We start from the raw sequence: 13,160 nt of genomic DNA, 5'->3' as shown, positions 1-13,160 counted from the left end.
CCCTCCCACGGGAAGTGCTCACAGACCAAGTCACTCATCTCTAACAGAGGGTACTGTCCCTCATCCCTGAAATGCAGGGGTCTTGATAAATTTAGAAGACTCTGTCCTTGGCAGATAGAGAAGTAACATGTTATTCTAGTGATCTGTGCATTCTAGGAAAGCCTAAATAAACATTGGTTGTTTTGCATGTTGCCCTTTAGCAACACTCTCTCAATTTCCAGTCTAAAGTGTGTCATGGACCCAAAAAACGTTTGGATAAAGAGACCCTTTAGGACTTCAGTAGCCACAGAATGTGAATTGCAGAAGTTGTTAACTGTGTAAAGTCTGTGCTCTGTGTTCCTGAGCCAAGAAAAACTGACTTTTAACTTAACTGTGGTTTGGGTGGGTTTATTTTTTAATTAATTTTGTTCTTCCTGCTTTTTGATCTTTTGGTGCTGGCGTTGTTAGCTTCCAGTGACGCAAGAAAGGGGAAAAAGAAAGATTGCTGCCCTGCGTGTGGGGTTGATAGCAAAAGCAGAGCACACAGCAGTAACTAACAAAATTCTTTGGAAACCTTGGTGGTCTTAATGATGGGTGGAAAGTACTTAACAGCAAAGAGTGATAAAGTGATAGACATATTTTTGCCCTTTACTCTTTCCTTAGCCTTAAGTAGGCTGAGTTACTCCTCAGGAGACGATTGCAGACCCTCAGCACTTTGGTGCTGTGGCTGTGCCTGCACCTTGGCACCAGCCCCCACTAGATACCAGCACACTTGCAGCTCCTGTATCTGATGTTTTGTTTGTAAGAGATCTCAGAATAATGTAACAGCCGCAGCTCTCCTTTAAGTTCACTGCAGGTTCATCTTAGATTTTATTTTTGAATGGCATTTTTCTACCTCAGTTTCACAGTTGTGTTGTGTCTGCACAAGTGTTCTGCTGTCACACAGAAAGCTGAGCATGACTACAAATTAGAGATGGGGGGAAAGGGGCTTGTTTTCTGATATTTGTTCTGTCCTTTCATTTTCATATGGCATCTCTCTTTCCTTATTAATTTTTTAAAACAGAAGTTTAGTATTGGTTCTCCAAAGTTCATGTTTTTGCATCCAAAAAGTAGTGCCCTTTTTGGAAAGTACTAAAACTGAGCAACTTGAGCTGCTTCTTTGCTTTTTCTACCAGCCTAGCAACCAAAGACCTCCTCCCATTAACTGGAGTTGTCTTTCAAGATGAGCGCATCCCCTGTGAGCAATGCAGTTTCCATAGAAATATCATCAACTAGGTAACTGCAAAGGGCAATTTTTCCCCTTACATTGCTCATCCTTGCTGCTCCAGTATAGCCAAAAGGGTGCAAGAGTGACTCATTTCTAAATATACTTAATATTTGTGGTATAGGCAGGGCTTCAGATAAGAGGATGGGTTCTGATGGAGTTCATTGTAATTGTATCTCTTGCAACACCCAGGGCCCTGATTTCATTTTTAACTGTGGTGGAACATATCTTGTTTTAGAGTACCAGAGCTCTTTTTAGATTTTTACCTGACTGGGAAAGGCCTAGAAAAGTTACTAGTTGGAGAGAAGGTGGTAATTGAAAAAGACACTGCATGCAGATTCAATAGACTTAAGGTTTTCCACTCTAGTTAAATAGTTTTCATGCTTTTTACTTGATAAAAAATTTAAGGGTAGTGTACTAAATAATCAGGGTCCTGATTCCTCTCAGGCTGTGAAGCTTATGGAACCCTCAGGACTGTGTTGGTATTACAGATGGCTATTAAAATAGAATGGGGTGTGTGTGTATGAGATTTCTTTGTTTTTTTTGGTTCAGTGAAATTGTTTTGTCCAAAAAGGCTCATCTGTGGAAGAGTTTATTTCCTGTGGAGGCTGCAGAGAAGGATCACCAAGAAGCTTCTTAGTTTTGACCTACAGCCACTGATTCTGATCAGTTTGCTCTGGCAAAAATTACATAGTTTTCATACTTTTTAGAACAGTTTTTGTCATGAAACTATGCAGAATGGACAGCAAGATTATCTCAAGCCAGATCAATCTCAGAGAAATATTGAGGGTCTTTTCAGGTTGTTGCTTTGATGGTTAACCTTCTTTGTGTTGATGACACATTTTCCTCTTTTTTTTTTCTTTGTTTTAGCTGAACTGGAGTTTGTTCAAATCATCATTATAATCGTGGTTATAACTGTTATGGTGGTAGTGATCATCTGCTTGTTGAACCATTACAAACTCTCGACACGCTCCTTTATCAACCGACAGAGCCAAAGCAGAAGACAGGAAGAAACTCTGCAGACGGTGAGTGGGAGCCTTGTGCCCCAAACTCCTTTTCCTTGGGCTGTATGGGCCTGCAGCACACCCTCCCACAGAGCTCTGGTATAGGCAACTGCTGGAAAAACTTCTAATACCACTTTTAATACTCCCTATAGTTAGATCTTTTGCCAAAGTTGTATTTGTCAGTAGAAAACAAATTTGGAATGCAAATTTAAGGTACACTCTCTTCAATTATTTTTAGATCCTGCTATGTTTTATGTAGCCTATATTCATTTTGCATTTGGAGGCTTAGATGGGACATTGTGTTTGCTGCTGCTGTAATTTGAGAGGGGAGTGTAGAAGGGGAATGAATGGAGATTAGCTGGGGTACAAAGATTTGAAATACACGTTGTTATGATTTTCCATATATTGTGTGATATCTTGGGGTTTTATTGCTCTTACTGTTTTGTGACGCTGCCATGGCTGTTTGCTGGATCAAAACCACCGTCCCAGTAAGGGCCCAGGAAAATGTAATGTTTGTTTCATTAAAACGGCAAGAAGAGGCTAGAAAAAGGGTCTCTCCAAGGACCTGGCGTGCTTAAGATGTATTGTTACACAGTCAAAGGCTTAAGATGGAATCTCAGTCAGTACTTACTAAGATTGTGTGTAGTCAACCCAACAGTAAATGAGCACCTAATATGCCTTGTGAGCCAGGAGTTTGCTGGATGGGATGCAAACCCTCCCTTGTGAGGGTTAACCACAGTGTGCCCCTGACCCTGGGATATCCCCCACAAGCCGCCCAGTGTCCTGCGGTGTTGCAGGGAGGTCCTTCCTTCTGATGTGCTTTTCCCACAGAGGTGCCCTTGGCCTCTTTGCTGACAGCGATGGCCAAGGGGCCATTTATGAAGTCACCTTTTGATGCATTGAATTCCTGGTAACAGTGTGGAGTTCACAGCTTCCCTTTGGTGTCAAAAAAAAGTCAGGTTGTAATTGAGAGATGTGATCATAATGGTTTACACCAGTTCTAACACCACAGTCTCACCTTTTTATCCATTCCAGTCTTATGTTTCCTCCCTCTTTGTGCTCCCTAGGGAGCTGCTGAGGTAGTGGTGAGAGGCTTCTGGGGACTGCTCTGGCTGAGCACTAATTTCTGGGTTTTTGCTTTTGCTCTTCTTGTTACAGTTAGATTTCGGCAGGGGAGGCAGCATTGACAGGGAAGGAGGCAGAGATGCCACAGTGGCTGCTGTGGAGCTGCCTCCCTGGCAACTCTGGCAATTGGCAGCTCCCTCCCCAAAGTCAGCTGCACAATGTGACAATGCAGGGTTCCTAAAGCTCTCTCTTAGTACATCACCTGTGCCATTTTACTGGGGTGATTTGCTCTTTCCTTGGAGGCTGCAAGGGGAGGAAAGGAGCTACCTCCTCAAGGAGAGGCTGCCTCATTGCCTGGCACTTCGGTAGTGTACAGATGCTTAGCTCTAATTTGGAAACTGGAACTTGTCAAACCTTAACCTCATGGACTTGAGGACTGGGGAGAATTGACTAGATTAATTTGAATGTTGCTTTGAAATGGACACTGTAATTCAAGAACCACAATTCTGTCTGAAAAATGTTAGCTATAATTGCTACAGATGCCTAAAATGAAATAGTTTGAGATAAATGAAATGCATTTTCATCTTCACAAATCTTTTAAAACTGTAGTAAGCTGTCAAATGCATGAAATAACCCATTATTTCCTTTGTATGGCTCATTACTATTGTCTGTTATCAGACAGAGCCAGTAATTTTTTTTTTTTTTTTGTTCTTGAGCACAAGGAAGAAAACTTCACCTTCTTGTGTAGAAGAATGTGCAGTTTGGCCGCTGGGACTTGGGAGCTGGTTTAGTACCCAGAACTGGTCATAAATAATTTTTAAAACACTGAATCACTTTCAGAGTTTTAAAAATGATTTTTTAAAACACTGACTCAGTTTCAGTTTGATGCCACCATTATAAGTAACGATAATCACAGCCAAGTGAGCACTTCATGGGAATTGATGAGGGGATGGCAAGAACCAGTTACTAATTCTTCTGAAACCCTTTGGTATAGGTTCGTCATCACAATTACTCATCTGAATTTCTGATAAGTTGCAGCTCTTCTTAGAAGAAGGTCATACTTGTGGGGAACGGGGATTTAGAGGTCTCTGAGTTCAGACTTTGAATTTTCTTTTGTCTCAGGTGTTAGAAGGAAATTTTGATAGAAACTGGCTGTGCCTTAAAAGCAATGTATGGAGAATGAGGGTCAGAAAGCTAAAGTAAATGCTCTGTGGTGAGAAACTGCAAATGACCAGTCTGTTCTCACTGTCCACAGTGGAATGGTTGCACAGGATAATAGACAGTGTGAGTGGTGAGATGCAGATTATATACTTCTAAATTAATTTTTTTTGTTCCAGGCACACATCTTGTTCTGTGTGCACATGCTATCCAAGTGGATTTTCTTGCAAGGGAATATTTTTTAATGGTATATAGACTCTGAAAACAGATAAAAATGTTTTAAACCACTAATGTCTGAAGAAAATATTATTGTGACTTAAGTTTTTTTTTGGTAGAGAAGTAGTGAATGGAAATAGAGGAAATTCAGACGTGTTTATGGAAAGAAAATGGTAAAGCAAATTATTTGACTGTTGGCTACTTCTGAAGTGAACACCCTTTCATGTAACTGAGGTAGCAGAGGTGTATCAAAATGTAGAATCCAGCCTTTCCTCCTTTCCTGTTTCAGATGGGGCTTTTTTTTTTTTTTTTCCTTTTTGGTCCTTTTGTTATCTTCAGTTTTCTTTTCCTTTAAGCCTGTCCTATTTCTAAATAATTATGCCTTCCACCAGCTAAGTGGTGGCTGAACTGCACAGGTTTCTGGGCTTGTAAACACCAGCTATCGAACAAATGATCTCTCTTATTCTGGTTCTTCTACAGGGTGTAATAGAAGTGATCAGCTAAATTATCTACTGCCTTTATTACCAATCTCAGACCTGTAAAACTCATGGGTTAGGCATCAGAAGTAACGAAATGAAAGATATTAGTAGATTTCTTTTTCGGGTTGAACTTCTTCATGGCTACACAAACAAACAAAAAAAAACCCAAAAAAACTGAACAAACATCCTCAAATAAAACAAAAATGAAAGACGATTGTAATGAGAAAGTCAGAAATTAGAATATTAAAAAGATTAAATCACTGCAATCACAAGTGTTAATGTTTGAAGGGCAGAAAAAGGACCAGTCATGGGAAAAAAAGGCTGCTCTTTGGCAAGTGCATGCTAAATGTTGTTGTTCCATACCTGTTCTGTAAATACAGTTTTCTGTTCATCTTTATGTTTTTTCTTTATTTTTCTTTTCATTCCTCTGGGTGTCATCTTCCAGTCTTTCCCCTGGTCTTTGGTATTTTATTACCTTGGTTTTTGGGCCAAGGCCTTAAGCAGATCACAGCCAAGGGCAGGACAAACACTGAGTTCTCAGGAGCAGTGGGTGCTTCTGCTGCAGTGCTCAAGATGCTGCCTGCCCTCTCCAAGTGAGGCTGTTAAGCATTCCAGCCCTGTTTTAACATTAACAGAAGTAAGAATTTTGGTGTCCTAATTATGAGAGGAGGAAAAATGCTGAGCAATAACCATGTTGGCATGAGCAGTAGTCTGGAGTGAACCTGCAAGGTGCTGAACAGTGTCTGTATCACAAGGGGAAAAATATTGAATGTTTCCTGCTGCTGGCTTATCCATCAGCAGTGTTGGGCTTCAGAGCTGGGAGCAAGCCAGGGGTTGCAGAGCACCTGAGAGGGATGCAAAAGCCGTAGGGTGTGGAGTACACCGGGAGCTTGCCCAGGAGCTGCTTCACTTTGAAACAACGGAACCTCCTGTGTGTGAGCAACTGATGCTAGTGGCAGTGCTGGGGGATTTTGGGGCAGAGCCAAGTGGCAGCCCTGAAAGGGCACATCTGTGCAGAGGGTATGTGTGTCTGATAGCCCAGGGGAGATCTGTGTTGCAGCATTGCTGGCTGTGCCTTTGTTGACCTTGTATTGGGGGGGGTACCACTATTGCTGGTAACCAAAAGTGTCCTGCTGGACTGTAGGTAGCTGCAGCTGAGCTGCTGCTGGGGCTCTCTGCTGTTTGCTGGGACAAAACAAATACAAATCTTGCTTCCCAATGATTAACTCTTAATGTCATCACCAGTGATTTCCATGGGGACATTGAGGGGAAAGAGATTAACTGACTTACAGAGAGTTACTTAATGAGCTTCTTATGTTCCTAATTTCATTCCTTTTCCCTATCCTGGTGTCTTTGCATTGTCTTCTTTTATAAAGTAGATGTTGAATGAGTGCTGAACACTTGTACTGCCCCAGGCCTACTCCTGGCAGTAAATCCCTGCATCCATCACACAAGATGCTCACCCTGACCAGCCCCTGCCTCCCAGCACCGAGGGCAGCATTAGTGCTCAGGCTGGTCAGCTTGCATTAGAACCTGTATTGGGAATGCCAGTCTTGGATGCCAAGCTCCAGGAGCTGTAAAAAATACTCCCCTCTGCCCTGTACCAGCTATTTCAGAATAAAAGGGGAATGTCAGGAGGGTGACAGAAAATACTCAATAATATTGACAGCTCAGGGATTTGTCAGTAATTTCAAATGTTAGTCTTTCCTGCTGGTCTTTTAAATTATTTCCTACTGGCATTGGTATTATTCTGTCTGTTCCCTGCTGGTGTCCCTGGGCCACTCATTCTCATTTTCTTACTGACATATGCAAAAGAAAGAAAATACCACTGGGAACAAGAACCCAGTCTACAGCCAGGAGAGAGTGTGAGTGCTGTAGACCACCCTGATTTGCCAAATCTTTTTGTTTGTACCAGTCATCATTTGGCAAGGGCTGGATGTGCACTGTATTCTCCTGCTGTCTCCTTGAGGGACATGGGCTTGCCTCTCCTCAGGGAGTGCTGCCAAGAGGGACAGCAAGCTCGGCTGCTACTCTTTGAAGTCTCCCACAGTTAAAGTCATTATATATTTAATAAGGGCAGGATTGTCCAGGAAATCTGCAGGTAGGACTAGAAACAAGGAGCGCTGGCTTTGGGTGGTACCTGACTCAGTGTGTCACCTAGGGCAACTTGCTTTATCTCCAAGCAAAGAAGGAAGGCTAATAATACTTGCTCCCTTCAGTTGAATGAAATGAAGATTACTTAAAGTGATGAAGTGATGTGAAGTCGGGGAAATAAAAGTTTTAAAGCATTAAGTAACAGGAATTGCAGTAAGTGTAGGGAGGCAGACTATATGTGAGAGATTTGGCACTCTCTGTAATTCTTTAGTACTTCTTAGTACCGTGCACTGCTCTGTTAGACAGCCTCACTTTTCCTGCCCTTGAGGAATCGCTTTTAAAAGAACAAGCAATCCTGCTGGAATACTCATTATTCTGTTGGGGATAACACAAGAGTTTGTTTTGCTTGTGTTTGTTGCTTAAAAGCTGTGGTGGTCTGTATCACCCAGGAAGATACCAGGAGGAATGAGCCTCTGTGCCTTCCTGGAGCGTTTTCAACAAGCCACTGCTTTAATGTGGTGTAATGTACCACCTAGGGCCAAAATCAGAAACTACACTGCTGTCTGGAACATTTCACTTGCAAAAGAAATGTGTGCATCTGTGTGTGTGTTTTTGTATAAAAATAAAATAAAAATCCTGTTTTAGAAAAAATCTGTTAATCTGTGTTAAGGGGAAAAGAGGGACCTTCTTAATAATTGTAATGCATTTTAGAAAGTGAAAAACTTACTTTTGTTTCTCAGAAAACATAATTTCAGGCACAGTTCTATTTTTTAGAAACTTAATAGTGGAGAAAGCCTGTAAATCTCCTTAACAGTCAGCAAAAAAAGAAAAGTTTGGATTATATGGGATTGCCACGGTTTAACCCCAGCTGGCAACTAAGCACCACACAGCCACTTGCTCCCAGCAGGCTGGGGTAAAGAATTGGGAGAGTAAAAGTGAGCACTTGTGGGCCGAGATCAAGACAGTTTTGTAGGGAGAGCAAAACAAGGAGTTCGTTCACCCCTGCCCAGGGACAGGCACATGTCCATCCATTTCCAGGGCATCGGTGCTCCATGGTGTGTAACAGTGACTTGTGAAGACAAATGCTGTTGCACCCAAAGTCCCCCTTCCCTTCTTCTTCCCCTGGCTCTGCGTACTGATCATGATGCCATACGCTCTGGAATGTCCCTTTGGTCAGTGGGGTCAGCTGTCTGGGCTGTGTCCCCTCCCAGCTCCTTGTGCACCCCCAGCCTCCTTGCTGGTGGGCTGAGGTGAGGAGCAGAAAAGGCCCTGACTCTGTGTGAACACCATTCAGTAATAATGAAAATATCCCTGGGTTATCAATACTCTTTTCCTCACAAATCCAAGACATGGCCCTGTGCTTGCTACTATGAAGGAAGTTAACTTTAAGCCAGCTATAACAAACACAGGGCTCCTTTTGCTTTATTGCAGATTGAGGAAAACTTTTTGCTGAGTGTTAGATTTTTGTCTATAATTTCTCCTGAGTTAAAAATCATTCTTCTGGTAAACGTCGTTCCTGCTGGCTCATCTGACTGACTGATGCTCAGTTGAGGCAGTTGGATTATAGTGTGTCCTCCAGTGTTTAAAAATGTCCTCAAAAAGTCGTATTCTTACACTGTTTAATTCTAGAGGCTCTAAAGCTTTGTAAAATATGAAATAGCAAATTATCCTAGGCTTATGGATATTGAGTTAAATAATCATCACCATGAGATAATTAAGTAATCACTCAGCTGGACTTATTAAGTGATGCTGCTATTTCAAAACCTAATCACAAAGTTAATTTCTGTAAATTACGGTGAAACCCAAAAATAGCAATGGTCAGCAAAAGACATAGGTGGATCCCTAAGTTTTTTCTTGCTTGGTGTTATTGATAGGTGCTAGGATTTTCATTCCAAAGCCCAACAATGTTAAAAATGAATACACTATAGGGAATGAATGCATAAGCTTTCTCTCCTTGTTCCTTTTAAGTATTGAAGCTCATGCCTGAAGTCTCTTGAACAAGGAGCACATTGAGGTAGCCTAGCTATTGACAATCTATAAGAAGCAGATAAATGAGGTACTGCCCTCATCAAAATATGGGTAAATTGCATTTGCTCAGCTTTAGCCTTGTTTGCACATACCTGATAACTACTTGTACAAATCCCTAATATAGGTACAAATGGTGTCCGTTCTCATCTGATTTTTGCTGATATGAGCACAGGGGAAGCATTTTAGCTTTCAAAGGAAGGTCTGTAAGCAGAGGGACAAGCAGAGAGCAAGAACTAGCAGTTTCTCTCAGTATAAGTCACCCCAGGTTGGTCCCAGCATATTATTTCCTAAATCTGCATCTCAGGGTGGAGGGGTGGAGTCATGGGGATATTTTTCTTCTGCAGCACTTCCTTCTCATCTCCACATCTTTCCATCACCCTAAGATCAGTGGAGTTGGTGGGCACCAACTCTAGGATTAGGTGGTATCTACTCAATGCTGGGAAAAGGGAGTTTCCCTTAAATGAAGAAAAAGGTAGGTAGTAAGTCTCCTGTGGTAGATGCAATAATTTCAGGAGTGCAGAAATTCTGTGTTGGATCTGTTAGTCTGGCCTCGGTGAGGAGAGAATTCTGTGCTGTGTCACTGGACCAACCATGGTGAGGTTGGTCTACATGTGTGTGAGCCTGGTATTTTCCAAGTGTGGGCATGCTGAGCACATGTTACCCAGCCATCTGCTTGGGGAGTTCTTCTGGCTCCTGGGATAGAGATCTTGCTGGGGATTAGCTCTGCCAAATTATTTATTCAGTCTGCTGCTCTCTCTGGGGGAAAGTGTAGGGAAGGGAGGAGCTACAGGTGAACTGTAGGACATACTGTCACTGGAACGACATTGTTACATATCCTTGCATTCTAAGGATCTCACAGCCTCAGGGTTTAGCTGCATCCCAAGCTGTTTACCTTCTCAAGTAGTTATCCCAGAGTGGAGAGAGAGCTTTGGGGTCCTTGGTCTCATCTTGGTGTGACTACCCAGTGCCCTGGTTAGACCCAGTGGGGTCCCTGTAGCAGCTGCAGTGCTCCAGGCAGGGTCTTGAGCAGACCTGATGCCTGAGTCCTTCTGGGATTCAAGCATCAGCAGTGGAGGCAACAGGCAACTTCTCTCTTCTAACAAGTTATTTCTGTTAGGCATGGCTGGTAGCAGATCTGGGAGTCTTGGCTCAGTGAGCACGTCCTGTTCCATCTCCGTGCAAGGAGCTTTTCTCCATATGCTGCACCATCTCTCTCAGCTCATCTTACCCTCTTGCCTTTGGGGAGATGGGCCCTAGGATGGAAGTCATTTCCACATCCTCATCAGCAGCTCCTTTTCATAAGGGAGTATAAGTAATATGAGTGGTGGGAGGTAGATTTTATTTCTTTCTGGGTTGGTTTGTTGGTTTTGCCTTTTTTACTCTCTTTTGAGCCTGTAACTCAGGAGCAGTTAATTGAGAACTTTAGCTTTGACTAATATGTTTTACAAACAGTTGCAATGGATTTGGAGCCTGTTGGATCAACTGCTGAGAACCTGATTGCCTTTAATTGTGCAAACATACCCTCAGATATTTCAAAATGAGGGCACCTGGGTGCTGAAGGAATGGAAAAGAATGCATGCACAAGTGTGTATATACATGTATGTGTATACTTGCACAGTTACAATTTCTTCAACTGATAGAATCACATCTAGGCACTGAAACAAGTGAATCTGCACAAGATCTGTCTTTCATGTCTTTGCAAAGGGGAATACTTGGGGAAGTTGTAAATAATTGCAATTGTCAGCCTCTCTCTATTTTTGGTCTTTAAAGCTACAGAAGAGAAGTGTACCAGCTTTGCTATTCAGAGCATTTTCCTTAGCAGCTGAATCCTGTGGGAGAGTCCTCTTAGAGCAGGTTTTCCCTGCAGTGGACTCTCCTGACAAGATCACAGACGGCATTTGGTCTCTGAGTGTCATGGTGAACATGTGGTTGGGTCTATTTTTACTTCTGAAATATGTTGAAAGATGCTATGGTGAGAAGAAGCAGTACAGTAAGATTTGGAAGCAGTCTATACATGGTAATGCTTTTGGGGACAGTATGCAGTTTCCTTCCAGTTTCTGAAATTTCTTATGTATGTAAAACCTGAATTAGCATCAAGAAAATAGTAATGACTATCAGTATTTTGATTTTCTCTTTGTGTACCAAGATTGAAGTTCTGTGCTTTATAGCTGCTCTGATATGTCCTTTTCAACTTTAAAATTTTCCAATAAAATAAATTCATTGTGGGAGTTACTGCTACTCTAAACAATTGAGAAGGAAAATAATAATACACCTTCAGCTATTTTGTCTTATTGACATTCTGTTCTTCACCCCTGTATTCTGCCCTGAGTGCTGGTACGATGTCAGAACAGCATTTCAAGGCATGAGAGAGAAAGTATTTTGACCTGAGAAGGTAGTTGGAGAAGTGCTTGAAAAAGTGGCTGAAACCTCAGCTGCTTTAACTACTGTTTATGGTGGGAATTGGGCAACTGACAGTTTTGACCAAATTATCCCCGGGTTTAGTATGTCTGTCACTTCACTGAGATTACAGACACCAGGTTTTGTTGTGAACTGTTTTGCCTGTGCAGTGTAATCAGGATCCTGGCTGGCAGACCTTTGTCAGACCTGCCACCCTTTCTGGTTCGGGAGGTGGCAGGTACCTGCTCAGCACACAGGTGCTGAGATGTCTCCTGTCATCTCCATGTGTTGCCACACTCTCTCAGCCACCACCAGCTTGCTGCATCCTTATGGCCTGTGGGGCTGGGTGCTGTGGTTATCGTCTTGGCACTTGCAAAATGGATCAAGCTTGACTTGCTTGGGAGCAGAGCTGCTCTTTGCTCATGTTTTGGAAATAAAGGGATGGGATGTTGCTTGTTTAGCTCCTGGAGACAGGCAGTCCTTAGAAGATGACTGCTGGTAAGAGCTGTGATAATGAGGTGGAATGGTGATGTGATTGATTAATATTTATTTTTTTGTTGTTTTCTTCCACATTTCAGGAGGGGTGCTTGTGGCCTTCAGAAAGCTCGGTTTCACGCCAGGGTGCTTCAGAGGTACTGACAGATTTCTGACTATCTTCACTGCTTTCTTTTTTTCCCTGTAATGTATATTTGGTTCCTTTCAAAAACATGCATCTATATTTTTTTTAAGAAAGCTTTTTCAGTGTAGTTCACACCATCACCCGCCTTAACACACATTTCATAAATTCCTGAGACCTTTTCATAAAAGAATGAAATTGTGCCTACCTGACACCTCATCTCCATCAGCAACTCCCTGTGTCATAGTAGGCATTCACAAGTAAGTGATGGAGGTGTGCCTCTTTCCCACATCGACTCAGTAATTCGAATATTCATTGGGAGCTGGGAGACCTGTTCCTCTTGTCTCTGAACTTTTCTTGGATTTATAACACGTGTAAATTGCCCGTGTCTCCCTTCTTCCAACTAGCACAGATCCCTTGTCTATGTAATAATTTGTAGGTCTATTGCTCTGAGTGGTCCAGCTGTCCTGTGACAAGCAGCAGAACTTCCTGGTGGTTGGTCCTGCATCTGTGAAGGTCAGGGGGTGAAGACCCTGCAGGGATCCAAAAAAGAGAAGAGCAGTTTGATAGCTCTGGATCTGAGAAGCTGCTGTGTCCGTCCAGATCTGGGATAGACCAAGGGAGGAGCAATAGTACCTCACAGAGTATCTTGAATACTTCCTTTTGTAAAGCCTGTCCTTCTCCAGGGTTTAATATAGCAGGGACATACTTTCCATCACAATGCAGAAGCTTTGTATGTTCTCCCAGAGGCTGAGTTCTGGCTGAGAACTGACAGGGAGGAGGAGACCTTATACACTCTGATGGTGAAGGTGTGAGATACTCTGAGCCTTTACAAATTGTACTAAAATGACCATCTGAAT

General features: G+C 42.5%; 1 protein-coding gene across 7 annotated transcripts in view; it reads left to right on the top strand.

Annotated features, from left to right (window-relative positions):
* Positions 1–13,160, top strand: part of LOC100223646 (low-density lipoprotein receptor class A domain-containing protein 4) — a 327,058-nt gene that overhangs the window by 257,059 nt on the left and 56,839 nt on the right. For 4 of the 7 annotated variants that reach the window (XM_032746926.3, XM_072924475.1, XM_032746928.3 and 1 more), the window contains one exon: positions 2,114–2,268. In XM_032746926.3, the coding sequence (XP_032602817.3) occupies positions 2,114–2,268 (155 nt within the window). Of the gene's footprint in view, positions 1–2,113; positions 2,269–12,262; positions 12,317–13,160 lie in introns of all 7 variants that reach the window. The other 3 variants (XM_032746929.3, XM_030265938.4, XM_002187759.7) reach the window with 1 other exon arrangement.

This window comes from Taeniopygia guttata, chromosome 2 (assembly GCF_048771995.1).
Source record: "Taeniopygia guttata chromosome 2, bTaeGut7.mat, whole genome shotgun sequence".
Taxonomy (NCBI): Eukaryota; Metazoa; Chordata; class Aves; order Passeriformes; family Estrildidae; genus Taeniopygia; species Taeniopygia guttata.
The sequence above is the reverse complement of the archived record's forward strand: the minus strand, read 5'-3'. Positions and strand labels throughout refer to the sequence as shown.